Source organism: Nipponia nippon, unplaced genomic scaffold (genome assembly GCF_047370975.1).
Source record: "Nipponia nippon isolate SJK-2023a ecotype South Korea unplaced genomic scaffold, ASM4737097v1 scaffold_2, whole genome shotgun sequence".
Lineage (NCBI taxonomy): Eukaryota > Metazoa > Chordata > Aves > Pelecaniformes > Threskiornithidae > Nipponia > Nipponia nippon.
The window spans coordinates 58,918,857-58,944,914 of record NW_028262336.1 but is presented as its reverse complement, the minus strand read 5'-3'; the positions used below and the strand labels follow the sequence as shown (position 1 = coordinate 58,944,914).

Here is a 26,058-nt window from a genome sequence, read left to right as displayed (position 1 = left end):
AAACAAAATGCCAGTTAATACTGTACACAAGAATGATGTTGCACTTGAACTAGCCAAGTATGAGAACAATGTAAAGCAAAAATAAGGCTTTACTCATAAAGTATGTTACTCTTTATCTTAAAGTATAAGGTCATTTATCAAATTGTATTTTTAAATGGACCATGAATCTTGAAACTGTATCTATTAAACTCTTCCACAAACAAATCATTTACAAAGCATTTCTTCCCCAATTACAACACCCAGTCAGAAAAGCACGTTTATCCACTTTTATTTAACAAATCATTTAACATCAGGAGCACCTTTAACTCTGCTGACCAGAGCGTGCCCCACAGCGATGCTGAACCTAGGCCTTAAAACATCATTGCCAGTTTGAAAAACCCTGGCAAGGCTCTCCCCTTGTTCTCCATCCTTTCTGCATTGCTCTGCCGTAATGCCACTGTAAACCAAGTAGAAAGGACTCCTGCGAAAGCATGACTGGAATAGCCAGGATGCTGTCATTTCCGAGGTGGTTTTCAGTAGACGAACCGAAAGGAAATTCCTGCAGCCAGATTACAAATTGCGGGCCTTCGGGCTGCACTCCTTCAGCGGCTAAGCATGTTTCGACAGAGCAGAGAATACTGACAACGCTGACCCAGAGCATTCACGATGTTTCTTTTATTTTTTCCTTCCCTTTGCAGCTGGCAAGCTCTCTTTGAAGTGGGTACACGGGTCAGTGCTGTCAGCAAGAGGGAAAAAGGGTTAAAAGACCACAGCTGCTGCAACATCCCATAGCCTGCAGTGAGTGGCACTGGTCCCCAACGGCGGAGTGACCAGCTCCTACTGCGATTTCTCAAATGCATTAACTGGGAGAGTTAAGTAGTCACAATTTGATTTAATCTAGTGGCTCTGGGGGGACAGTAAGTATTTCAAGCTCTATCTAATTTCTGGTGGAAGCAGTAGATTTAGGATTGAAGGAAGAATAATTTATTTTTTTTCCCTGACTTCATTTCTCTGCTTCTTCATGATATAGAAAATAATAAAAATAGCAAGACAACTTTATCTTTTAAAATAGCTTCTATTCCCAAAAGGTGAAGCTGCATTTGCTCATACTTCCACTCAAGAACACGATAAAAACATTTAAGCCAAAATGAAGAATTCTAGTCAGAAATCACCCACACTTCTAACAGATGACAACAAAGGGATTAGGAATTTATGACTATAATCAAGGTAGGTTCTCTACATTAAAGAAATCTGTTTTAATTAACAGAGCAGAAAACCTACCCAGAGCCTCCAGAGACTCTTTGGGTTGCTCTGGGAGTCTGAAAGTCACTCACAGCTTATTTAGAGGGTTTTTCCTCCAGTGGCCGCTCTGCTGCGTTACGATATACACTCCGTGTCACTGCAGTACAAGAACTTGTAACAAACTTCATTGACACAAGCATTAGAAATTTATGATGAGCTCTCCAAGTATAAAAGACCATTTAGAATAACTGACAGAAGGGAGAAGGTTAGATTTGCTACTACTTTTATCAGACTCTGCAGTAAAAACAGTGAAAAAGTATACCTTAGAGTTTTAACCGCAATATGTTAATAAGTAAAAGTCTACAGCTGGTTTAAAACTTTAAATATAAAAGTGAAATTGCATGAAAGAAAGGAAGAAACACTTTTTTTTTTCAGTGCTACTTCTCTACATTTGGCTTGCAGTCATCCAATTTATTATTAAAAAATACTTAGTAACTCTGGTATAAGGAAATACATATCAAAATTAACACATTTTTATCCTATAATCTTATCCAAGTAAGTACTTGGAAAAAAATGCTCACAGTGCGAATGGAAACAGGAGTTAGTTTTACTAGCACCAAAGGTCTGACAGAAGGATACCCTTTAAAACAGTATTATTTAATGCAGAGGAACATAAAACAGTGTTGAGTGAAACAATACAACATTTAGTGTTGGTTCATCTTACTTACTCCTCTTTGAGAAAACAGAGTTATCCATGATTTTACCTTTCTAAAATGCTAACTGGATTTGCAGAAGACTGAGTGCAACACAGGACTGTACCTTGAAGGCAAATGCCTACCTTACAAGGAGAAGCAATTCAGACACTACAAAAATGCATATGAACTGTTCAAGCAGAAACACAATCTGTACAAAAAGCAACATGTCATTTTGAAAAACTAAATGACAACAGGCCACGACACATTTAGGTTAAATGTTCAAAGTCTGTCTTTGTTTATTTCTGAAATTACAAGATATCTTAAAGGAAAACAAAATGAGAACTCAGATGACTAATGTTCTATTAAGCAATCAACAAGTTATAAGTAATTACGAGCTTGTCTATGCACTATTACATGAATAATTTTTACATTTATTTTTCTCCTAACATGCACACAGTACTGGAAGTCTAAAGCATCGGTTAAGACACAGTCAAAATTATATGAAATATTTTTTTATGTTAATGTATTTTTAGTAGCCACTACAGAGAGATTTTTGAAGTTAGGATTTTTGTCTGCGTATTTGACTGTATTCCACTGTGAAATGATTCAAAAATTGACATGTTTGTAAAATATTGATCCTAAGATGTGTTTTGTAATTGTCATTCCAGTCAACTTAAACAAATTATTTTCCCTATACATATCTCTAATAAAGATTAAGTGATGCCATCCTGACACTAAATTGTTTCACATGCAAAGGAAGAAAATGCAACGCTTGCCAAAAAGAATAACCTGAACAAAACCTGGGCGTTCCACAGCGGGTTCATTAATTAGATCCATAACTTTGTTCTACTGCATCGAATTTAAACTGAACTAGTGAAATGTAGCATAGTAAAATACTATTTTATTTTCATACAGATGATATACAGCATCTTAAAAAAAAACCCTAATTCCCAATTGATATAAAATGTCACAGTACTACTAACTTCAGAAGTGAGGTATTGTGGATAGAGGCATGCATGCTGGGTCATGGGGATGATTTCAGCAAAGAAACGAGTTTGCCACCTGTATCAGGTACATGACAGAGGAAGCAGGCAGCGTCTGAGACGCGTGTCATGTGTCAGCACCAAAAAAGAGGAAAAAAACTTTCTGCAGCAATTCAGGACGTTCCTGCAAGAAGGCAGCTCATTGCTTGCTACAAGCAGTCTCACTGGAAGACATCACTGAAAATGCTGCAACTTCCAGTTTCAACTGGAATATTTACTTTCCTCCTTACTATAATTTACTATTATATATAGCTACATATGTTACTGCGGATATAAAATATATACCTTCTGTGACAATTAAAATGTAAAAAAACTTATTAAATAAATCTATCACAAAAATAAATGGGCAAATTATGCATCAAACAGGAGATTCAGTCTCTATTTTAGAGTAATTTTGAAAGCTGATCTGCTGCTCCAGTAGCAATCACTCTAATGCAATGACATGGTCTTCACAAATGCCACATCACTGCATGCACCTGGAGTGACTTTCCTGAGCTTGGACTGTAAGCATGACAGCAGGATCTTGAGGAGTATGAAATTATCCCAGTATGGCCCCAGTAATAAGTCTATCCTGAGAATCTAGGGCTTTCTGTGATTTTTGTGATACCCATGGTCTTACCTAGGAATTAATAGCCCAATCTAAGCATGCATCAGCTAGTGACTTTTACAATCCCAGTGTAGAAAAACACTGAGTCAGACTCTGCTTCAGTTCAACCAGCTGACTGCGTGTTTGAGGATACGCTGTTATATCTGTACACACACCGCTGGCTGGTATAACCAGTCCTAATGCTACACCTCTCATCCTAGACTTCGTCAGGCCAGAGATATTAACATCCCTTCACATCTGCCCCTGTCCAGAGTGAGAAGGACCAAATACTGACCCGCACATTCTTCATATACTCATTCAGCTAACTTAATAGAGCAAATAATACTCTAAAATCAGTAGACCTTTGTTGAGCAGATGTAACTTTACACAGGATCATAAAGGTCTGCCTGATAGGGTATATTCATACCCTATCTTTTGAGATTAGTCGGTCAGAATTGATCGTAAATATAAATCCTCAGAGAAATATTTAGTAGGTATGTAATGTTTACTTCTCTGAAAGTATCTGATGCAACTGGATCCCACTGTGAAGGACTGAACTGTTTCACAGCAGCCTCTTTGGGAAAAGGTTAACAAAAAAATAAACGAATAAATAAATGATGACCAAACATATCTATGCAATAAATTGATTTCAAGCAGAGATTTGCTAGACCATGACATGGAATATAGTTACAAAGCAAAGGTGTGATCATCATGTGCTAAAACACTGGTGTTACCTGTGCTGTCTAAAATAACAGTGAAAATAAGAACTTGAAAACTCAGGCTTCAATGCACTTCTGCAGACCTGGAGTTAGCTCTGCCGTTGCTTCTACATGGTAGTAAGTAAATAAAGGATATTTTAAGTCTTTATTTTCCCACTTGTACTAAAGTGATGCGGCAGGCACACAGATGCCAGTTTTGTTACACATGTACTTTTACTTTGCTAGGAGCGCTTAGCACCATAATGAGTAGATTCCAATACCACTGTAGTTGTTTCCACATTGCTAAAAAGTACTACGGCATCAAAATTATACTTTGTCTGCCAGAATATACTGATTTTGACAAAATGTCAGTTAGAAAAAAAACTGTTTGAAGAAAATAAATGTTTTGTTGCGATATTTCAGTAAATATTTTAGTATAGCTTCATATTAAATTAGCACTACATTGAAAAAAAATCAGTGTTATGATAAAAAACATTTTGACTGCTCTAAGTTCTATTGAAAATATTTAAATATTACATTTTTATTGATTTTAAGCCAAAATAAATGTGTAAATAATAAAATTGCCATTAAGTGGATGTTCTGGTTCCCACACACCTCAATTAATGGCTGGCATCTGGAAGCGGCCTCAAGAGAAGAGTTCACATCACAGTAAGTCTACTACTTGGTGTCCTCCTCCCCTACACTCCAGACTTCTTTTGGAAGGCTTCTACAGGGATTCTTCATATGCTGCTAGAATAAGGGCTCCGATTCCTCGAGGGGCACCTTGAGTCTGTTGTCTGCCTATCTGATCATAGCAGGAATCCACATTGGAGTCTGACAGCTCACAGCTGTCGTTAAGAAGGGGTGGAAAATGTATACGCACTTGTGACTTCTCTTGCACCATCTAGTCCTTCTGCCAAAATAGTTTTGGAAGACCTTGAAATAACCCACTAGAGAAGAATTCAAGCAGTTTGCAGCACCACAATAGACTGAGAAAACTGTTGTGAGGATCAGCTTCTCCTTTTGCCCACTATCCATCCTCCTCTAGCTCGTCAGCATACCTGAGGCTACAATGATTGACTTATCTGGAAAACTTTATACCGGTTCCAGGGTCGATAACAGTGAAGAAGATGCTGAGGTGAAGAATGCGAGAAAGTACATACTGAGAAGTTAAGACTGTCTGTCAGTGAAAGGTCTGTGCGTGTAGTGGGAACCACAGGTTATGTCTAATCTGAGACACCTGGTAACTCATCACCAACTCCTGAATAAGGGTGTGTGTCTCCAGGCACCATACCTCAAGCATGCCCTGACCACCCTGGTTTCCACCTTTTTATGATGCAAATAAAAATTATATTGCCCATTTCAAGAGATGCAGTATTTAATCCTGATCTCTATTCGATTTTCTGTCCTAGATTTCACAACGACTTAGTTCTGAAGCTTTATCTTTTTGGAAAGGGAGAAGTCATGAGCTCTTGAAAGAACACTGCATCCGCTCTCAATTCCTATTCTGCATTAAAAAATACAGATTTTAACAGCTTTCAAAATGTATTACAATTTCTTTTTTCAAAGTTTATTGAAGTCATCAGAAACTCTCATCTCGGGGATTACACACTCCTATACCTTATACTGTAGAACTCAGTATTGTAGGCAAAAGGAGCTTGAGGAAAAGTAGTCTCAGACATAAATTAATCCATGACTGAATATCCAAAGACATTCATATTTTCTTCTTGAATTCCCAATAGCATAATTCAAACATTACTACAGAAAGATTTTTGAAGACTAGTGCAATTTAAAGCAAATGAACTGCTGTTTTGAGATTTCAGGACTGGAAAAGTCCAGGAATTTGGGGGAGAGTTTACAGTTTTTCCCCTTTACAGTCACAGACAGGCACACACTGCTTTATACTGTTTGGACATTGAAGTTTTCTGGCATTCAGAGGAAACCGTTGGTGAAAGCAAGCAACTTCCAGAAATCTGCATGAGTGCACGGAAGCAGAGTTCACTGCAATGTCAGTGGTTAACATTGGACAGCTTTGGAGATTTAACAAGCACAGCTAACAACGATGATGACACACGTTATAACAATATGTTGTAGAAAGTATGATCTACAAGGAAAAATGTCACCAAAAACTATATAGAGAGATATCCTTCATCTAGGTGCACATTAGCTAAATCAGCACAATCTTTTATTTTAATATCCCTTAGCTTAAGCATTAAGAAACCAACTGCAACCACAGATATTCCTGAACTGAAAATCACGGAGGATGGGACATTTTTCTGGGGAAGTATCACTTTTTTGTGCTATTCATTAAACATCTGATACTAGCCCCAGTCAGAGATATGATACTGGGCTAAGAGACATTTGCTATGAGCTGATACAGCAATTCTTACACCTGTTTACCACTGTTTCTCATGAACGGAAGAGAAATGAGAATAAAGATGAAGATATCACTTCACAACTAGTTGCTAATTAAGTGATGAATAAATAACACATCAGATGGGAATGTGCTTCAGTGTCCCAAAATGAAATGACAATTCATTCTAAAAATGGGTCAGTATGGCTTTGAGTTATCTATATTAGCACTGTCGTTCAAATTGGGAATGTGCTTTTGAAGTGAATCTGCCAACAGCTCTCCCTTACTATACCTTGGTTCACGCTGCAAAGCTGTTTGGGAGCATGCCAACTTTACTCCTTTTGGACAGACCTAAACCAGAGGTGCTCTGCATAAGCACACCTGAAGCTCCAACTGTAACTTGTTATGCAGCCCACTGAACCAAAACAGAACTATTTCCACAAAGCAAACTCCCAGCAGAAGCATTTAATGTAGACATCGGCCACCCAGCTGCATTCTGCAGATCTGCACCTACTGGGCTGCACGGTACCAGCCTTTGTCACCAAAAACCGGACCAGAACTCAGAAAAGCAGGGTCTGTCACTGGTCTGTTGAAGGATGTAGGACATGCTTCCTCTCTTGTCTGTGGCCCCACACCATAAGACTAACTCATTTAGACGGAACTTTGAGGCCTATCAATGAAAAGCAATTTCCACAGTTATTTCAAATGCATGGTTAACATGACATTCTGGTCATCAGTTCCCTTTTACAGACGTACGGTATTGTACCTTGGTTTTGTAAACCATCTGTCCCCGCCCACATCTCACTTGTCAGGCTCTTCACTGGAGAAGAGACGCATTTAGGCAGAATCAGACCCTCTGGACCCCATCAGCGGCTCGAAGGTCCGCCTGCAGAGCACGCAGGTAGGTCTGATCAGCTCAGTGCAGAGAAGGCATTTTTTAATGGAAATCTTACAGATTGCTGCTATAAATGGAGATGTCAGTCGGCTTCATTCTCCACTGATGTGTTTCCAAAATAGACAGTTTCACATTTTTGTTAACATAAAGCCTGCAAAATAATTCTACATAGCATTAAAAAAAAATTACCTGGTTTGATCATTTCGCATCAAACATATTTTCATCTGTGTTAACTTTATTGACATTTTCTCCCTCTTCTCTCACGCACACTGAACATCAAATATTTCTTTGGAGCACTACAAGGGAAAGTGGAAGGAAAAGTTTGCATCACAGAAAGGCTCTAATGGTGCCAAGGATGAAAAGCGTAGGGTGATGGCATCCACACAGCTGGCCATCACACCTAACAGGGACAACCTGCCAGTGCAGCATCAACTATAGGTCTGAGGCTTGTTGAGTCTGGAATCATGCATTTCCTTCAGGAAAAAATTCTTTGGGAAAAGCTGTACTGCAAACATCGCTGGAGCCTTCTGCCACAGAAAACTGTGGGGAATTTTCACTAGCTCTGAATTCCTGCTGAGAATTCACCTTCATTTAAAAGTTCAACAGGTATGGCTTACTGAGGATGTTTAATAAGGCTCAATGCAGTACAGCCAGTACATCTGGTACAGAAAAAAGCTGACTTTATTAGGCCTACAGGTCAGTATATAAATTTCTCAAAGAGACTCCATGGCTATGTCTCTACTAGTGAATTAAACGTGACTAGAATATTAAACATATACTCTGGCACTGAGGCCATCTGGCAAGAACATCTCGAGTCCTTACTCTCAGACTTCCTCACCCTCCAGAGAGGGGTGGCTGTAGGCTAGCTAGGTCTCAGAAGTGTCTCTGGCCCGTGCAGACTCCTGAGCAGCGCCTGGGAAGCGTCTGAGCGAGCACCAGCTGGCAGGGGCTAAAACCACCCCATGAAGCGCTCCAAGAATTTATTGGTAGAGTTGGTTGGACTTCCAGTACTCAGGTACATTTTCCAAAACTGTTGTGAAGTAGCCTATTGGCAGCAGTGTCTGTATGTGTGTTCCCCCTGCCTATTTTGCGTTAAGTCAAGAGAAGGAGCCAAGAGTCGTGGTGGGATGGCAGAAGAAACACAGACACACACACAGACGTATGCATGTCAGGGAAATTCAGTTCCTGGGGATATTTCTTCATGGTCCAACAGTAACTGTTGAACTGTAAAGTCTTTAATAATTTCTCTGGGATGTACACTAACTCTAAATGACACTGAGTCTCTGGAGATTATTGAATACTGAATAAAACATTTTTTCTCCCCTTTTATCAGTGTCTAATGTTCTAGTATGTTTCTTCCCATGAACAGAAACCAAGAAAAAAATGGTGTTGGACCTGCTGGTAGAAAAGAGACACTGAGTCAAACAAAACTTTTTATTCAGTTTCTGTATTTTTCACCAGGAGTTTCGCTTTAAAGGTATTAAGAAAACAATGTTTTGAAAAACCACTGATTGGATCTTCATCAGGTAGAGTTTAGAGTCAGAACAGCTGAAGGGAAAAATGGGAAAAGTTGTCTTAAATCAGCTTCTTGTTCCTCTGATCCCAAAGTGGTCAGACTGAGCCAGCTCCCAGCATGAACTGCAGCAGAGCAAGGACTACAGAAATACGATGCTGCCAAGTCATCTAAGTGTCAAATAGACCCCGTTGCACTCAAGTTCTGCCCTCTGCTCATCCTGACAAGCTTCTCTCCATATCCCACCTAGATGGAAAGGGGGCATTAGCTCCAGGAAGGTATTTCCAACAGCATTTTTCTTCCCTTCTGCCTGAAGAGAATCCTCAGCTTCTTATTTACTCTCTTCCACTGAGACAACAACCAACAGCTAGACTCTAGAAAAGGATTTGGCTACTTCCTAGACCTCTGGATTAAAAAGCCCCTTTTCATACATAAAACTTACAGTACAACACTAGACAACATATCAGCATGAATCATGACTCGCATTACAGTTGGTGGCCACTAAAGAGAACACTTGATTAACAACAACAAAGATAAGCCGGAGAGCGATTAAATCAAAAGGTCAAGTTTTAGAAACACATCAGCATTTGAGAACTCCAGTCAATATTCTTGCAAAGCTAAGGAGTAAGTAATACTGTTTCCATCTGTATGAAGATGTTGAACTGAATACCAGCTGCAGTTCTGCTACGTGTTTTGCTGCTTTTAGAAACAAGGAGAGGGCAGAATGAGACCTAAAATTTGTACAGATGATGGGATGATCAACAGAGGTAACTTTGAAAGAAGTTTCTTCAAAGAAATGAAGATCCAAAGTATTTTTGGAATTTAGTCTTGTAATTATATATAATTCTTCTGCTGCTTTTAACACACTCTCCAATATTCTCAATGCTGTAGTCCTAGTTTTTTCGGGAATATACACACGATGGAAGGTGTGGCCACTTCTCCCCCTTCGAAGCACCTAAAAATTCAGGTTATGATACCTAACTGCTTAAAAATTCTAGTCTTGGCATGAAGATCTGTGTGTCTGTAGCTTTTGTGCCATCCTACGAAGACAAAATGGGATAAGCTGATGGTCAGGATATTGGCATTAGCACTGGATTGCTTTGCTTCTGCCAGTCTGTGTGACAGCTGATGGAAAATGGGCCAAAACCCCTTCCCTTTGACACCACTGAAATTGCACCTCTGCATGTAATAGCCAAATCTGACACTGTATTTTCCCTAGAAAGGAAAGGAAAACATGTTGTTCGCAAGTCTGATATGACATAATATGCTAAAATAGCCTCCTCTGGAGTTTTTTCAGTCAATCAATGTGTCTTGGAGGAATATTGAATACATGGGTTTGATCACGTGGAGACTACAGCTCCTTCTGAATAACTGCCTATTTACCAACGGTTTTTGTGAAAAACAATAAACATACCCTGTCCCTGATGAGCAATGATAACCAAATAAAATCCAACTTGCTCTCCACTACAATCTTATAGTAATCTAAAAATTGAACAATTCCTCCCCGCCTTCCTTCCCTGTGTTCTCTAACTCCACTAGAAACAGTCACAGTTTATAGTATGGCTCACTGCAGCAAAAGCACAGGTAGAAGTAAACTGGAGGATTTTTTTGCAAAGGTCTGGTCTCTCAAGTCTTCTAAAGATTTAACCCTTCTTATATTTATTTATATGGCACAAATGTCTGCTATTCAAGTAAAAACAAACAAACAAATAAGACATAGCATAACAGTATCATTAAAAATAAACACTTTCTGTTTTCAAAGAAATTAACATGCCTGTACTGTCAGCCATGCCACACTAGTAGAAAAGGAGACACAGATTTGAAGCCGAGCATTGAGCGATGAGGCAGGGCAGCCAGCTGTAGGCAAGGGCGTCTTGAAGAATATGAAAATGCCTAAGTGGTAGTGGGTTGGTTTTGCAGCAAGAACTGATGAAAAAATATTGCACTTCTGACAAAAAGATGACCGGAGAGTAATAGACATGAAGATTCGGCAAGGGACAGCACGCAGAAAAAGATGGAAATATACTAGTAGTCTCAGTAGAAGCTAGGACAAAATCTGGTTGCGGTGATAGATGACCACAATTCAATGACAGATTGAAAAGTAACCCTGACACTTTCATCCTTCGATTGCCTTCACCAACATTACATCTAGTCAATTCTTCACACCCATTATTTCCATATATCTGAAGATTTATCACTCATCTTTGAAAGGTAGTATTTCATTTTGTGTCCTCTAGAAGCAATTAAATAAATCCATCTTCTGAATCTTCAGCATTGTTACTGCATTATTGCTGTGTTTTAATCAAATTCCTCCGAAGTGATCTGCCATTAAGTATAGATTCATCATAACATTTTATTTCAGGTTTGCTTTGATTTTATCATTGTGAAAGAGGTCACAATAACCTATCAATGTATAAAGAGGCATAGGGGATTCAACAGTGCCACACATAGTAGGGTGCAGGTAACATTCAATATTGCTCTGTAAGTGTTATAATCAAACAGCATATAGTGTTGCAAAGAATTTTAGAACTCATTTATTACCATGCTATGCAGTAGCAAGCATCAGCTACACTCAAGCTCAGAAGGACTAGCTTATTGTGTGCCAGAAAATAGCAAGCTACATTTGTATTTAGCTTAATTCAGCAGTGTTTTCAGGGAGAGGGAGGGCTCTGGTTTTCCCACAATAGATTTTTTTTTTGGTAGACTGCACACCTTACAAAAAGGACTAGAAAAATAACAATCAGAAAATGCAGCCTCCTGCTTCAAAGCACAATAGATGGGGATAATCAAGAGTCAAGAGGAAGGGAAAGAAAAATTGCAAAAGATTCATACAGGAGTCTCATGAGATTTGGTCACTTTCTTGAGCTATTTAAAAAAATCATTCAGGGACTTTTAGAGAAAAGTAGTAACAAATTACTAGGATTTCTTTCTTAATGACAGCTGTTCAGTGAGCACCAGCAGTCAAATTAACAGGTATACTTATCTGAGTGGAATAATTCTTTTTTCAGTCAAACCACTTTGCACATGTAGAAGCCTTTGTGCCAGCAGGTTACCAAATGTCATTATACATTTGTCTCTGTGGGCAAATTAGAGGAATATAAGGCAAGACTATAAATTAGATCCTTTTGGATGTGACTAATGAAGGAGAGGGATAACATCACAAGTGTTAGGGCTAGATTATTTCTTTAGGAAGACTAAGCAAAAGGGATCTTCTTCAGAGGTTGAATTTTTTTTTTTTTTAACGTAAAGATGAAGAAATACTTCACTAATGGATAACAAGATTACTTTATGCAAACTTCTGGCTTCCCTTTCCAAATTACAGCATCAGCATCTAATTCAAAAGGCACCTAATACCACATAAATGGGTATGCCGGGAAAGACGTACAGTATCAACCTTGATGCAGTACTTTACAATCAGGTTAATAATATATGAGCATGCGACTAAAGTGGGTCTACTGGAAAGATAAGCTGATCAACTATCTTAAATGCATTTTCTAATTCACTGCCCATTTTTTTCTTCCTCTTTTTTTTTCTGTCCATTTAAGGGGGAGAGTTTATAAAAAGAATTGTAGGCAGATAATCAACATTTTTAAAATAGCTAATCTATTTTGAAGTTAGCTCAACCATTTTTCTGGAAAAATGGAAGAAATGCCAAAGCAGACACCATTTTTTGATTAAAAGGAAATGAAATATTTCCTCCTTAAAACTGATTTCTCTTAATCACCTCTCGTTCATCACACAAACACACAGGTACTGCTAACTACTTCTCTTCACATTCCATAATCCCTTACTGCCCAAGGACAAGCTGCTTTCTCTGCCACAAGACGTAAAGGTGAAGTCCAGTCCACCTCCTCTACAAAATTAACTTGCATTTACATTCTAGGTGCCTAACAAAGGCTGCGTAGGGGACTCTGGTACTTTCTTTAGTTTGTTTTCATGAAGAGAGTTAAGTACTCTGGAAATCCTCCACAGAAAGACCATTATCTACCTAAACTGAGGTGAACAACATCTCCATCTGAATTTAAGTGCATGTTAACTGCCCAGTGTAGCTGGCTCAGATGCCACCTCAAGCACCTTCTTCTCTTCATCTGTAGTTGTCGCTTATCTACCAGAGCTTTCTGCTCTGTGATGCAGCTCAACACACACCTTTCAAACTGTGTGGGAAGTCACGGTCAACAGGTATGAAGCCACACAAGACCAAGAGCTCATCCATGAGAAACAAGTTTGCAACAGCAGTTACCCAACATGCAGAGAATATGTTTGTCCACCTATTTTCTCTAGAAAACACATTCTCAAAGAGAAACAAAGAGCTCTGACAGCAGGGCTGAGTCAAAAGGACATGCAGGTAGCATTCACTTCACCTACATCCAGAATTGTAACAGACGGGCATTTGGCCCAGGCCATGCTCCCTGTACAGAGAATGGAAAGAAACAAGCTCTTTACAATAAGTTGTATCTTCTAATATAGGCACTGCCAGTCAGATAGGATCTATCACCCTCTGGAGAGTCACAGCTCTCTCACTAGAAAGGGGGACTACATAACTTCACATGGATGCAATGAATTGCACTTTTTGGATATATCCAGCCTAGCAAATAAACTGAGTCAGGGAGTTTTCTGGTCTGAAGGACAAGTGGCATGGTGTGGCATGGAACACCTTGTTTCTATCTAGATTAACTTATTTCACAGCACAAGTAACTGCATCTGAGCTGCCTACTGGGCAATGGACCTGGCATGTGCTAACCTCCAGAGAGTACCCAAGCATCACCTGGGAAAATTTTGGGCCAAATCCATAGTAACGATTAACATATGATGGGTGCCTGCCTGAGCTCAGGTGCCGTGCTCAAGCACAGAAGTCTTGACATTCTACAGATTATCAGGAGCATCTAACTCTTAAATCTAGCAGATCCATAGCTTATGACGTCCTTTTGAAAACAAAATCAAGGGTCATACCTGTTCTGCAAGTCCTGCAAACATTTTCCTATGCAAAGTTCCAGTTTGTTTAGGAGATGTTTTTGTTATCCAAATAGAAAGCCTATTTTACATGATTGGAAAATGCTTAGAAAGGCCAAGTGTTGTTATCGGAATAGCCTAGGAGGTCAGAAGCTAAAGCAAATCACTGCTGGTGCAGAGAAACACAGACATGTCATTGTGTTACATTACAAAAAAAGGTCTAAGGTCATCTTTTGTGAAAATGAATAACAAGACTTACTGCATTACTCAGTACTCCCATCTTGAGTTGGTGTATTTTAAAATTCAGAATTTAAATGCATTTTTGTATTGTCTATTATTTTCAACTTCAAAATTTCAGTGCATTTTAAAAGACACAGCAGCATCACAAACCACCAAGAAAAATGGCTATCGGCTTACAAAATAACTTTTGGTTAAGTAGCAAAATGGTTTCCACTAGTTTACATCTTAGCATTCTAAGTCTGGCAGATTCGATTTCTTACTCTTCCAGACTTACTTCCCCACTGAAAAATGTGAGAGGGGCTCAGCTTCTCTGCATAGCCGAGCTCAGCTCCTGGAAGGGGAAGCCCTCAGCTCTTTGATTCTGCACTAGCCCAGTCCCAAAGAGTGGGGGACCCTGCCCAACCAAGCTCATGTGGCGTGTGAATTGGGTTACACCTCAACATTTGAAGTTATAACTAAGCAATGAGCTCATGTGCTAAGCCTATGATGGATAAGTAACCATCTGAATGGGAGATGTTAAAATATCCCTCATGGGATCAGAAGATAGCCATGTGTGACTCAAGGGAATGAAGCTCTTCCTTTCAAGTAACTTTAGGGTTAACAGACCTGCGGAGTATGATAGTGGGGCTATCTTACATCTCAATTAAAAGAGCAAGGGATGAGCTATTTTTAATCACATGGATTTGAGCTTGCTTGTAAAGGTTATCTTCTCTGTCCTACATCTATTTCAATTCAAGACTCACACAAAGTCTACCTGAAAAACCCTCCATAGTTCAAACTGCATACAGAATTTTACATGCATTAACCTGCTGGGTAATATTACTTAGTGCTGCTAACAATCAACCGTGTACCAGTTTAGCACAGTCTTCTACTTACCTTTGAAAAGGCAGGTTAAGGAGGAACAACACATGGAATTAATCCCAACATTAACTAAAACCAGCATCTATCCTAGGACAGTCAACTCCGCTCATTGTCTCTTCCATCCCATTACCCTGTTAGCACTTCTAGACAGGCATTCTGGAGGGCCAGACATCTGTACTGTCTTAAATACCTGTCTTGGAACAAAAAATATTGTCTTATGGAAGCACTTCTCTCTGTTAAAGGGAGCTCTGATGATCAGCTCTGGCTGGATGCTGGTCATACGCTGGATAACCTATTTAAAGCTTGTGAAACAAGCTGTATTCAAAGACCTAACTCCCACTGATACAACCATCCTGTACAGAGCTCTGTATTGACATAACTTCACAGGTTCCAGAAACTGTACTAGCTGCACCAGAGGTACCTCTGGCATCTCTGCAGAGTGCTGTATTGTGCCATGGAGACATACCCATGAACTAATGAAAATTCAACATTCATATTAGTATCAAGAAAAAAGTCATTAACTGCTATTGAACTGCCAATTATCCAGTGTAACTGCAGACCTCCCAGCACAGCTGTTTCACCTTCCCTCTCTGCTGTATGCAATATTACATTCATATTGCAGGTTACATTATCATAGCAACCTGTAACCAGTTCCTAACTGCTGAGAGAACAAATTATTTTGCCAAAATTATTGGTTCAAATCTGTAATGGTGAATAATGAATTAGACATGCCTAGACTTGGTGATTTTTTCCTTGCAATCTCTGTAGTTATAAGGAACTGTGAAATTCAATTACAAATATTAAATGAACTCTCCTTTTGAAATGGTTCTTCTTCCAGCTATTTTTTATGACTCTGGGGAGAAAAAAGAAAGAAAGTTTGTCCTGAATAACTAAAACCGCTAATGGTAACTAAATATTACTCAACCTTTTCCACTGAAAGTTTTTATTATCCTTCAGTATTGATGGATTGCACTTGATACTACCAGAGTTTAAATTCTTTATATAATCAAATCTTTATTAAAATGAAACTTGTGGGGAGAAGTGTATCATTACTAAATGATCCTAATGCTCTGGTGACACTTAAACAAAAAGCACTCAGAGTCTTCGACTCAGGAAGTCTCAAGTTACTAATCATGGGAGGCTGCAAGAGTAGACTAGAGAAGTATTAACGTGTTTATTTTATTCTTCCCTAAGCGTCCACTACCAGCCAGTATCAGAGTCAGGACACTTGGCTGGGTGGACCTTTAGTCAGATGTGTCATGGGTGTTCCTGCATTTGTATGTTGTCTTCTGCCAAGCATGAGATTGTCCGCCATGCCTTTATCAAATTGCTAATCTTTCTGTATGACTTACAGACATTAAATTACCTGAATAAGCACTCTGCATGAATAAAAATTGTCACATAAATAACACTCTTTCCTTTCTTCCTTTTCTTCTGTCTTCAAAGGAATGAGAAAAATTGCTAGACATAGAGTAGGTATAAATCCATAAAGTTTCTGTGAATTTTCCACTCCTGTATACCTTAAGCAAGTGCACTTCTTCATTATTTGGGCATGATGAAAGGCTGTCGACAGAAGTAAAAAATTACTCATGGTTACATGCATAGAAATCCTGACCTTGTACTTTACGACTCCTTTTTTTTATGACCACTGTATTTCAAAGGACATACATGTGATGCCTGTTGCAATCAATGCAAAGATACTGAGAACATGATGAAGATACATACACAATGTTGGTAACTAATGACATCTCAGATGGTGTGGCATATCCTTATGACGCTGGCATGTATTACTAACGACCTACAGGAGACTCCTGATCTTCTGCAGCATCAGCACAAGACCAGCAGGGGCATCTGAAACCACACCAAGACATGCTTGTGTGTACAACTCAGGGGAACACTGACAGAAATTATAATTAAATCAGAGCACAGATTCACAGAAATAGAGTACTTGAAAAGATCTCAAAGCACCAGCTAGCCCAGCCTCTCCAGAGGCAAGAACAACACCATTGGAAGAGCTATTTTTTTAGTCTCTTCTTGAAAACCTGCAACAAAGAAGATGCTACAACAAATGTAGTTAGCCGAAAACTAATCTGAAATCAATCAATTAATTTCTTCAGGTCTTACTTCAATTGATTCTAAAGAGCAGCTCATCCTCCTCCTCTCACCACCAGCTTCCTACATGTTGGGAAATTTATGTCCTCTCTCCATCCTATTTTTCAGTGCTAAACAAATCCATTTACTTCAATATTGCCGCATACACCCTGTTTTCTAATTATTTTAATTAGAAACATTTGTTTCCCTTCCTCACACCTCCTGTTCATTTCCATCTCCCTGCAAGCCAGTGCAAAAACACTGGACACAGCATTCTTGCTCAGGCTTCACTAATGGTGGACAGAGAAATGCGTGTGTCTCGTGAATTACACTTCTATTTATGTACCCGAGAGTAAGATGCATCTTTTTTCAATTGTATTGCACTTGTGACTTGGAATAACTTTTTCACTTGCTTTAGACTCTCATTCAGTAAAACCTCCACGTCCTTTCTTTCTGCACTGCTGCTTAGCCAATTCTTTCTCATTTTAAGTACTGGATTCTTCCTTCCTTACAAAATCTAGCACTTTGTGCTTGCCCCTTCTTTATTTAGGGCCATTCCTCTAATTTGTAAACATAATTTTGAATACCTTTTTGTCCCCTGAAACGTTTGCAATTGTTCCAGATTGATGTCATCACAGATTGTATCTATTTCATCATCCAAGTCAGGATGATTCAACATTGGCAGCTGGAGTTGGCTTTTAAAAAGCCTATTGCCACCTCCCAGCAACATCACCTCCTTGCCTCTGCATAAGCAGGTATTTCTTCCCCTTCACAGCAGCCGCTTTCCTCTGCAGATAAGCAGAAGCCTGTCATCAATTCCCTTGGCCAAACAGGAGTCATTCTCCTATCACGCCGTCTGCTACAAGCACTTCTCTCTCTGTCAACAGGAACTATGAAACATGACAAGAGTGGAGAGACAGAGTGAGACAGACTGGGGGAGTTCACGGGTACTGTCCTGGGGAAGAAAAACGGATGGGGCCAAGACAGAGGATTGGAAGGAAGGATGCTCTTCTTGCCAGCTGGCAACTGGAAGGCAGGTAACCTGCTAAGATAGACTGTCCTCCAGGAGCAGTACCCGTGCTGCCATCTCCTAGTGGATGGCTGCTGGCTCATCACCAGGACAGTGATACCACTCTTTGCAGGGCTATGCTGGCCTCAGGAGATGCTTCCCTGCTTGGGCAGTATTTAATTCTTCTTCTTTCTCCCCCCCCCCCCATTATCTGTCAAACACATACATACATACATATATATATACACAAAATTATTTATATGGTCTATCTGCCGTATCTATTTAGTATGATCTACTAGTCTCCCTACGTACATCAAATTATAAAATATATAAAAGCAAAAATCAGTATATAGTTATATACTCTATTTTATACTCATGTGATTTGTGATCAAGTTATAAGCACTGCACACATCAATCTTCTAGCTAGAAAACTTGTGTTTGCAATAAAAATGATTATGTAATCACTCTATTAGTACAACTCATTTAATTTCCCCGTCTCAATCTTCAAAGCAAAATATGTCACAACTCAAGTCATGCTTTCCTGCATCAGGTAACTTTGAGATGCTTTTTGCAAAGTATTTAGAAAGTAGCTGTTTATGGCAGGAAATATAAGCTACATTTATAATAGAAAACATAGGTTACATTTCACCACCCCTAGCTGCAGCCACCCAAAGACTAACCAAGTTGCCTTGGCTCTCTCCCTAGCCACTCAGGAAAGATGGACACCTCCCAGAAAGATTAATCCTTCCATCTTAAAAATAACCCCCCCACACACACACAGATGTCTAAGATAGCTCTTACAGGTTAGTGTCTATCTCCTGATTCCAGAGGGAGCCTGGAAGATGAGATTTGGCTGGACACCTAGGGAACAATTCATTTACTTAAGCAAAGGCGTCTGGTGCCGTTTTGGATGCCCTGGATTATGCAGGACGCCGGCACAGGGCTGGCAGGTACAGCACAGGATCTGTGGGAGTCCCCTACCCTTCTGGAGAGGCAGCTGGAGTCCAAACGGGATACTTTGAGGCAGCTAAAGTATCTAAGAAGCACTATTGAAGCATCTTCTTTATTTTAAGAGAAATAGCTCTCTGGACTCCATCACCTGTATTGACAAGGATAAGACTGAGTTGTTTAAACTTCAGGAGCTGGTGTCACGTCTAACACACGTACACAGAGCACACAGACATGGCAGAGGACTTGCAAGACATCTGCGCCAACCTGGACTGGAAATTGGAGGGCAAGTATGATACCTTGAAACCGAAATGACAGTAGACACCTTTGCTTAAGCAGCCACATTCTGTTCTAGACCCCCATTAACTACGGTTGTAGAGCTTAGCAATCCAACTCACATTTAGACATCTAATTGTATACATCTCAATTAACAAGAACTGAATCCCACCCCATTTTTTAGGCATCTAAAGCTAAGACGTAACAAATCTCATCAACGGAAGTATGAAGGTTCTGCACCTTCAGTACTTCAGGTGAAGTATGAATTAATTCACATAAAAATAATTATTTATGCATCACTATCTAAGGAAGGTAGACAATATTTGCCCTCGGTGAGTAAAAACTTTAGTTGACCTTAAAGCAGCAACTAAAATACAGTTTGTCAGAAAGTTGTCAAAATTGCTTTGAAAATCAGCAAGCACCCAGTGAAGTCCATATACATACCCGCAGTTTTATAATGGAACATATGTAAAAATAAAAAATTACAGTGTTAGCATAGAACAGATTACATCTTTTTCAAAAACAACAACTCGTAAGTTTTATGGTCTGACTTTACATCAAACTAATTTTCTGAGTACAGTATTCTCAAAACAGCAGGATGACTATACAGCCAACGATGCCTCCTGGGTTTTGCTAGTTTGAGTTTAATTTTACCGAAATGAGAGCCTTTGAAAAACCCTGGATGAACAGCTCTGCAGTCCCCTCTATACACAAAGAGAATGCAGACAGCACTTTAGAGAGCAGAAGCACAAGTTTTCTTTCTTACAGGAGATCATGCTATTCTCTGCAAAACATTACCTCTAAGGAGAAAGGTTCATTTTTGCACTGATCCCCTGGTTTTCTCTATCCACTTTATAGCTTTATACCTCCCATAAACGATAAAACGCATCCTAAAATAATGGGAAAATGAAAGCAGAGCACCTTAGTCTTCCAGCTATAATAATGAGTTTAAAGAGGGGGTTATTTGGAGACTCAATGCACTGATTATTTAACTTCCTAAGGATAAAAAGCTACGGGAGTATTTGGGTGCTTGAAAATTATATGCCTGGCACTAATGCATTTGATTCATAGACCAAACGTTGAACAAGAATCGGACTATACAAATTCACAAATTGTGGATACTGTCCGATCAGAAATAGGATGACAGACTAGTAAAAAGCATGACAACTATTTCTTTTTCAGTTCACATCATCTAAGCAAAACATACTCTAAAACACAGAAAGTACAGAACACAATCAACCTAAATCAAGTAAAATGATAAATTATAAACTATTGCAATCTGACAACAGTAATCTTCCATACTCTTTATTTGTAAAATGACTTACAGTATTTTCTCAGTATTACATCTGTTATTATTGATTAGTATTTTGTTTGGAGATGTACATTACTGTACATGGGAAAGCATGCACAGGTAAAGCAGGGAAATACAGCACATGCGGAGATATATGTATATATGCATATATAGAGAGACGTGCAGGTCATTAACAGACTGTAGCCCTTCCTTGAAAAATGCACTTCTTATGTTCAACTTCATTAATTCATTCTTGCTACCACATATATAACTCCAAGTATAAATATCAAAGCATATTATTTTTACTTCATAAATGTTTAGTATTTTCAGTATGATATAAACAGTATAGCAGAGTAACAATTTCAGTAATGCTACTCAATATTTTCAAGATGTTATGAGATCAGATAGAAACTGCTTATTTAAAACTTTTCAGTAAAACAAATTGATGCTATGCGGTCTTGATACTTGCATCAGTCCTCCTGATCCAGCTTAGCATTTGAGCCTCAAAAGTAAAGAAAAATGTTAACTGTTCCATGTAATCTGAGGAAGATGCACATTAATATTCAATAAGTCTATTCTCAGAAAAATAGCTACAGGTAGTCTGGATGTGCAGAGGGCAAAGGATTTTTAATAATTTTCAACAGAAAGACTAAAAATACACAAATAAATTTTTAAAATGCTGGGAAGCCAAATGAATAACTAGTAACTGAAGATTCATAGAGGAATATATATTATATAAGCCTACAGTTTGATTAAGAAAAAGAGTATGATACAAGCTGTAATTCTTGTTACAAAGAATTGTCATCATATCACTGAAAGCTACATTACAGGCTGCCTAGAAGGCAGTATAATAAAACGTGCTGTAATAACTTTTTATTTATATTCATAAAATTGAAGAATGTTAATTCTCTGGTTATTTTATTTTTAATATAGAGATGAATTTTAACAAGCTAATTTATAAAAGGTTACACCCATGTCTAGCTTTAAATCAAAGGAATTAATGTCCATACTACCACAGTTCATAACAGAGAAATTCTTATAAGACATTTCAATAGTTGATGAGGCTAAAGGTCAATGCTCACAATATCTGCTTGGAATTGAATGAAAGAATATGTCAAAGATTAAAAGTTTAGTTGGTAACTAACACGAAGTTCAACAGCCATGCCCCAGGTCTTCAAACTAACTGTGACTTTTTTTCCCCTCCAAATTACTATCTTAGAATGTATACTTCAGTAATCTTGAAGAGCTCCTTCAGTTCATCCTCATTCACCGTTTCTTGATATTTACTCAAGAATCTTTGCAGATCAGTATAAAGTCACCTAAAATAAGTGGAAGTAATCAACTCAGGCAGTACTTGAATATAGTTGTGCTTAGTCAAAGATGACTTCTTTCACAGGGAGCTCAGCTGAAACTCTGGTTCTACTAAGGTGTTCACCAACCAGAAGCCCTTTCTGCTCATTTTTCCTGAAGTAAATTCATACAGTTTTTGTAACAATTTTGTAACAACACTTTAGCATTTCCCTTCAGAAACATGTATTTGTTTTTGTTGCAACATCTGTATGGATATTTTTCAGACTTTGCATTGCCCCATGAGAGGGCACAGAAAAAACCTCTTCACTTCTTTAGAGCTCTGGCAACTAATGGGAAAACAGCGGGCACTGATTTGTGGGGCAGCTAGAAACTAAAGTAACTGTTAGGCTGGCTCGCTCTCTGGGAGAAACAGAGGGCACCCATCCTCTTGAGGAGCTCCTGTCTTATTCAAGATCTAATTACCCAGTCTAGCAGCACAACAAGCAGTGTAATTACTTACTTTTCCTTATACCCCTGCTACAGTGGGTTGGACAAGTTGTTATTTAAACCTAACAGGCTCTCCTGCAGCTGGGGAAAAAAAAAAAAAAGGCACAAAAAGCACCATACATACCCTCATTTTCTTCCCGATCTCAGTCTGCCTTTCACTGATATTTATTGCCTATGTGGCACTTCACACACACAAAGTGTTATATATTAATTTAATGCATAATGTAGTGCTTGCCTAAGTGTGGAGCATAGCCAAAGGTGGGGAAGGTGGCAGTGGGGACAGTGAAGTCAGACTTTTCAATGACTCTTCAAAGACTCAGCTTCCATTTTTGAGAAGCAATCCTACAGAATCCTACAGGACAGCCTGTGGAATATACAAGGTGTCTCTGCAGCTGCCTGAATTTACGGGAAGCCTAAAATAAATTCTTGTAAGAAAGAATTATCTCATTTGTCCCTCCTGAATTAGTAGAAAGGCAGATGTCGGGAGCACTTTTAACTGCAAACAGGTAACTGTACCTCTGTTAAAACCATTTTTTAAAAGATGGTGAGTAGAGCAAGAAGTTTCTATCTCAGAATTTTGGGTAGAGTGGGTGAAAGAAGGGGCAGGGTTAATGAAAACACAGAGATCATCTATAAAGCCAAGCTATGCCAGCTTCTAACACTGCAACGGTGCACTGAAGGAGGAGTAGTGCTGCCCTTAGTGCCATGTTTACTAAAAGAGAGCTCGGCTTCCAAACGTGCAGAATGATTTTTAATGCCATAAATGTAACTAACTACAGCATTGCAGAGTAAGCTGGTCTTTTACCTCAGGTTTGCAAAAGGAAGAATAGAAGGAAAAGATCCAAGATACAGGGGGAACGAGTAGTTTGCTCAGAAACATGAAAAATCCACCTCAGATTTAGGATTAGGACAAGAAACAGTGATTCCACCTTCCATCCCTAAACTACCAAACTGCACAGACCGGGGGACCGAACCGCAGAAACAGGCTGAACACCTCCCTTTTCCTCAGTGAACCTGACAGCTCCCGAACAGCACCACTTTGCGAAGCAAAATTACAATTCCTCCCAAGCCCATAGGCAATCGCGCCTGCTCCGAAGCCCAACGATAACTAACACGCTTGCACATGTCAGAGTTTACCCACCGACAAGCCGGGCTGGTTTGTTTTTCTTCTTTCCCCCCTGAACCGCGCAAGAAGCGGGGAGATGCCGCCAGCCGCGGCCCTCCGCCACCGGCCCCGGGGACCCCATCGACCGCCGCCAGCCCGCTCCGCTCCGCATCCCGCCGGCTGCGGGGCCGCGGCAGGTGCCGGTGGCCCGGCGGAGCCCCAGCGAGCCCCGGCCGGCGGCGCCCGGGGAGGGGAAGGGGAGGAAGAGGAGGGGGTCAGGCGGCCCGGCAGCCGCGGGCTCCGCCGGGCCACGCACGCCCGCGGAGGCGGCCGCCGGCAGCGAGCGGGGAAAGGGAGGGAAGGGGGAAAGGGCGTCCCCGGGGAAATAAAGTTTTCAGGCGGAGAGGGCAGCGCTCGGCGCAGCTCGGCCGCCGCTCGCCCAGGCAGCGGCGACTTCGTGCGAAGGGCGGGAGGGAGAGAGGGGGAACGGGCGGCTGTGACCCGCCGGGCGGCAGCCCCGGCCCCGGCGCCGGCCGGGCCCCCCCGCTACTCACCATGTTGACTTCGGAAACCATGTCGATGCTGGCGATGTCGATGTTCATCCCCACGCAGACGGGCGGACCTGCGGGCAGAGGAGACCGTTACCGGCCGCCGCTCCGCGACCTGGCGGCGAGAGGGGCCGCGGCAGCCGGCCCCGCCGTGAGGGAGCGGCAGCAGCCCCGGGGCGGGGCGGGGGAGAGCTCCGGGCGCCGAGCCCGGCCAGGGCGACTCACCTCCGAAATCCGGCCGGAGGCGGATGTCGTAGCCCTTCAACAATTTATCCACAGTTTCTTTCACGAAGGACATGTTGCCGGGATCGTTCACACTGTGGGGGCGAGAGACGGGGGGGGGGGGGGGGGGGTTGTGTCGGGGCGGGGGAGGCAGAAGACGGGGTGCGGGGAGCCGGGGGCGACGGCGGGAGAGGGGAGCAGGGGCGGGGGGGGGGGGACGCATCAGGTTGTTCCCCTGGCGAAACGGATCCCCCCCTGCCGCCACCGCCGCCGCCGGGGCACGCTGGCTCCTACCTCTGGGCGCAGCAGACCACGGCCACCAGGACGGGAGCGGAGAAGATCCCGAAGATCCTGCCTCCCCCAAAGCCCCACATCCCTCCGCTCCGCGCTCCCTCCGCGCAGCAGCAGCAGCAGCCGCCGCCGCCGCGATCCGGCTGCCCCGGCTGCCGCTGAGGAAGAGGCGGAGGCGACAGTCCCCCGCTCCCCTCCCGCCCCCCCCCCCCAAAACAATCCCCCACCCCCTGCCGCAACACCGCTGCCCGGCCCGCGGGAGCCGCCCGCGCAACCGGCTGCGCCCACCCCGCGGCCGGACGCCGCCGAGCCCCGGAGGAAGCCGCCCTCCGCCGGAGCCCGGCCGCCTGCCTCCCCTCCGCCCGCCGTCCCTGCACGCCGCCGCCCGCCCTGCCGCCTTCCCGCCAGGCGGGAGGGGAGGGGAGGGCGCCGCCGTCCCTCCCGGCGGGGAGCCCGAGGAGGGGCGCCGGGGGGAGCGGGGCTCGCCGGGGCCGGCAGCAGGGGGCGGTGGCTCCCCCGGCACCGCCTCGGGGCACGCCCGCCCCGCCGGCCCCGGCCCCGCGGCACCCGCCCTGAGGCGGGGGTGCCCCCTCGCAGCCCCCCGCGGGCGGCTCCCCGCAGTCGGCTCCTTCTCCTCGGGAGGGCGAGGGGATCCCCGGGGAGGGAGCGGGGCTGCGGGGCCTGGGGACCCCCCTGGAGCCGGGTGAGAGGGGGCTGCCCGGTGCTGGGCTGGGCTGAGGGGGCGCGGGCCCCGCCTCAGCCCTGGGGCAGGCCGCCCTCCCCTGCCCCTCAGCCTGCCCCAGGCGGGGCGACTGCGCCCACCTGCCCCTTGGCGTGTCCTGGGGGCGATGCCAGGTGGGAGGCCGCTGGGGCAGGAGAGGGAGCTGGGCTGCGAGCCCGGCCCTGAGCCGCACGGGGCCGGAGGGGGTCCCTGCCACAGCCAGGGGTGCGGTGTGCACGTACAGGTACTGGGCCCGAGGCTCCCTTCAGCCGTGCCTGTGAGGATGCCATCAGCACAGATCTAGACTGTCGTGTTTTGCCGGGCAAAACCTCTGCTGGCTTCAAAGCGTGTACAGCCGGGCTTGTTGTGCGGGACAGTAATGAAGGGAAACTGCACTGGTGCCAAAGGGACGCACAGTGAGAGCTGTCAGCTCTCTGCTGTGTTGCCTGCGAGCTTCTGGGTGCTCTTAACTGTATAAGACATTGGTTGGGGTGGAGACAGCACACTTGTTATTATTGTTAACCTCCTTCCAGGTTAATTAGTCCTTTCAGCAGGACTAATTGGCATGGAAACAGAAGCACGCAGACTTGGCTATATTGCTTTTGGTTCCAGAGCCAGCTCCTTAATGCCAGACCTCTTCACCATGCTCTACCAATGGTGTAAACATGCCCTTGGCCAGCTCCTGATTTCTGGTTACATTGCAA

The 26,058-nt window shown here is 42.2% G+C and overlaps 1 protein-coding gene across 1 annotated transcript in view; it reads right to left on the bottom strand.

The window, feature by feature from the left end:
* Window positions 1-24,814, bottom strand: part of GABRB3 (gamma-aminobutyric acid type A receptor subunit beta3) — a 112,461-nt gene extending 87,647 nt beyond the window's left edge. The window contains exons 1-3 of the mRNA XM_087758327.1: window positions 24,637-24,814; window positions 24,346-24,437; window positions 24,127-24,194 (exon numbers count right to left, since the gene is read on the bottom strand). Of these exons, the coding sequence (XP_087614453.1) occupies window positions 24,127-24,194; window positions 24,346-24,437; window positions 24,637-24,716 (240 nt within the window). The 5' untranslated portion in view covers window positions 24,717-24,814. The remainder of the gene's footprint in view (window positions 1-24,126; window positions 24,195-24,345; window positions 24,438-24,636) is intronic.
* Between the last annotated feature and the right edge of the window lie 1,244 nt (window positions 24,815-26,058).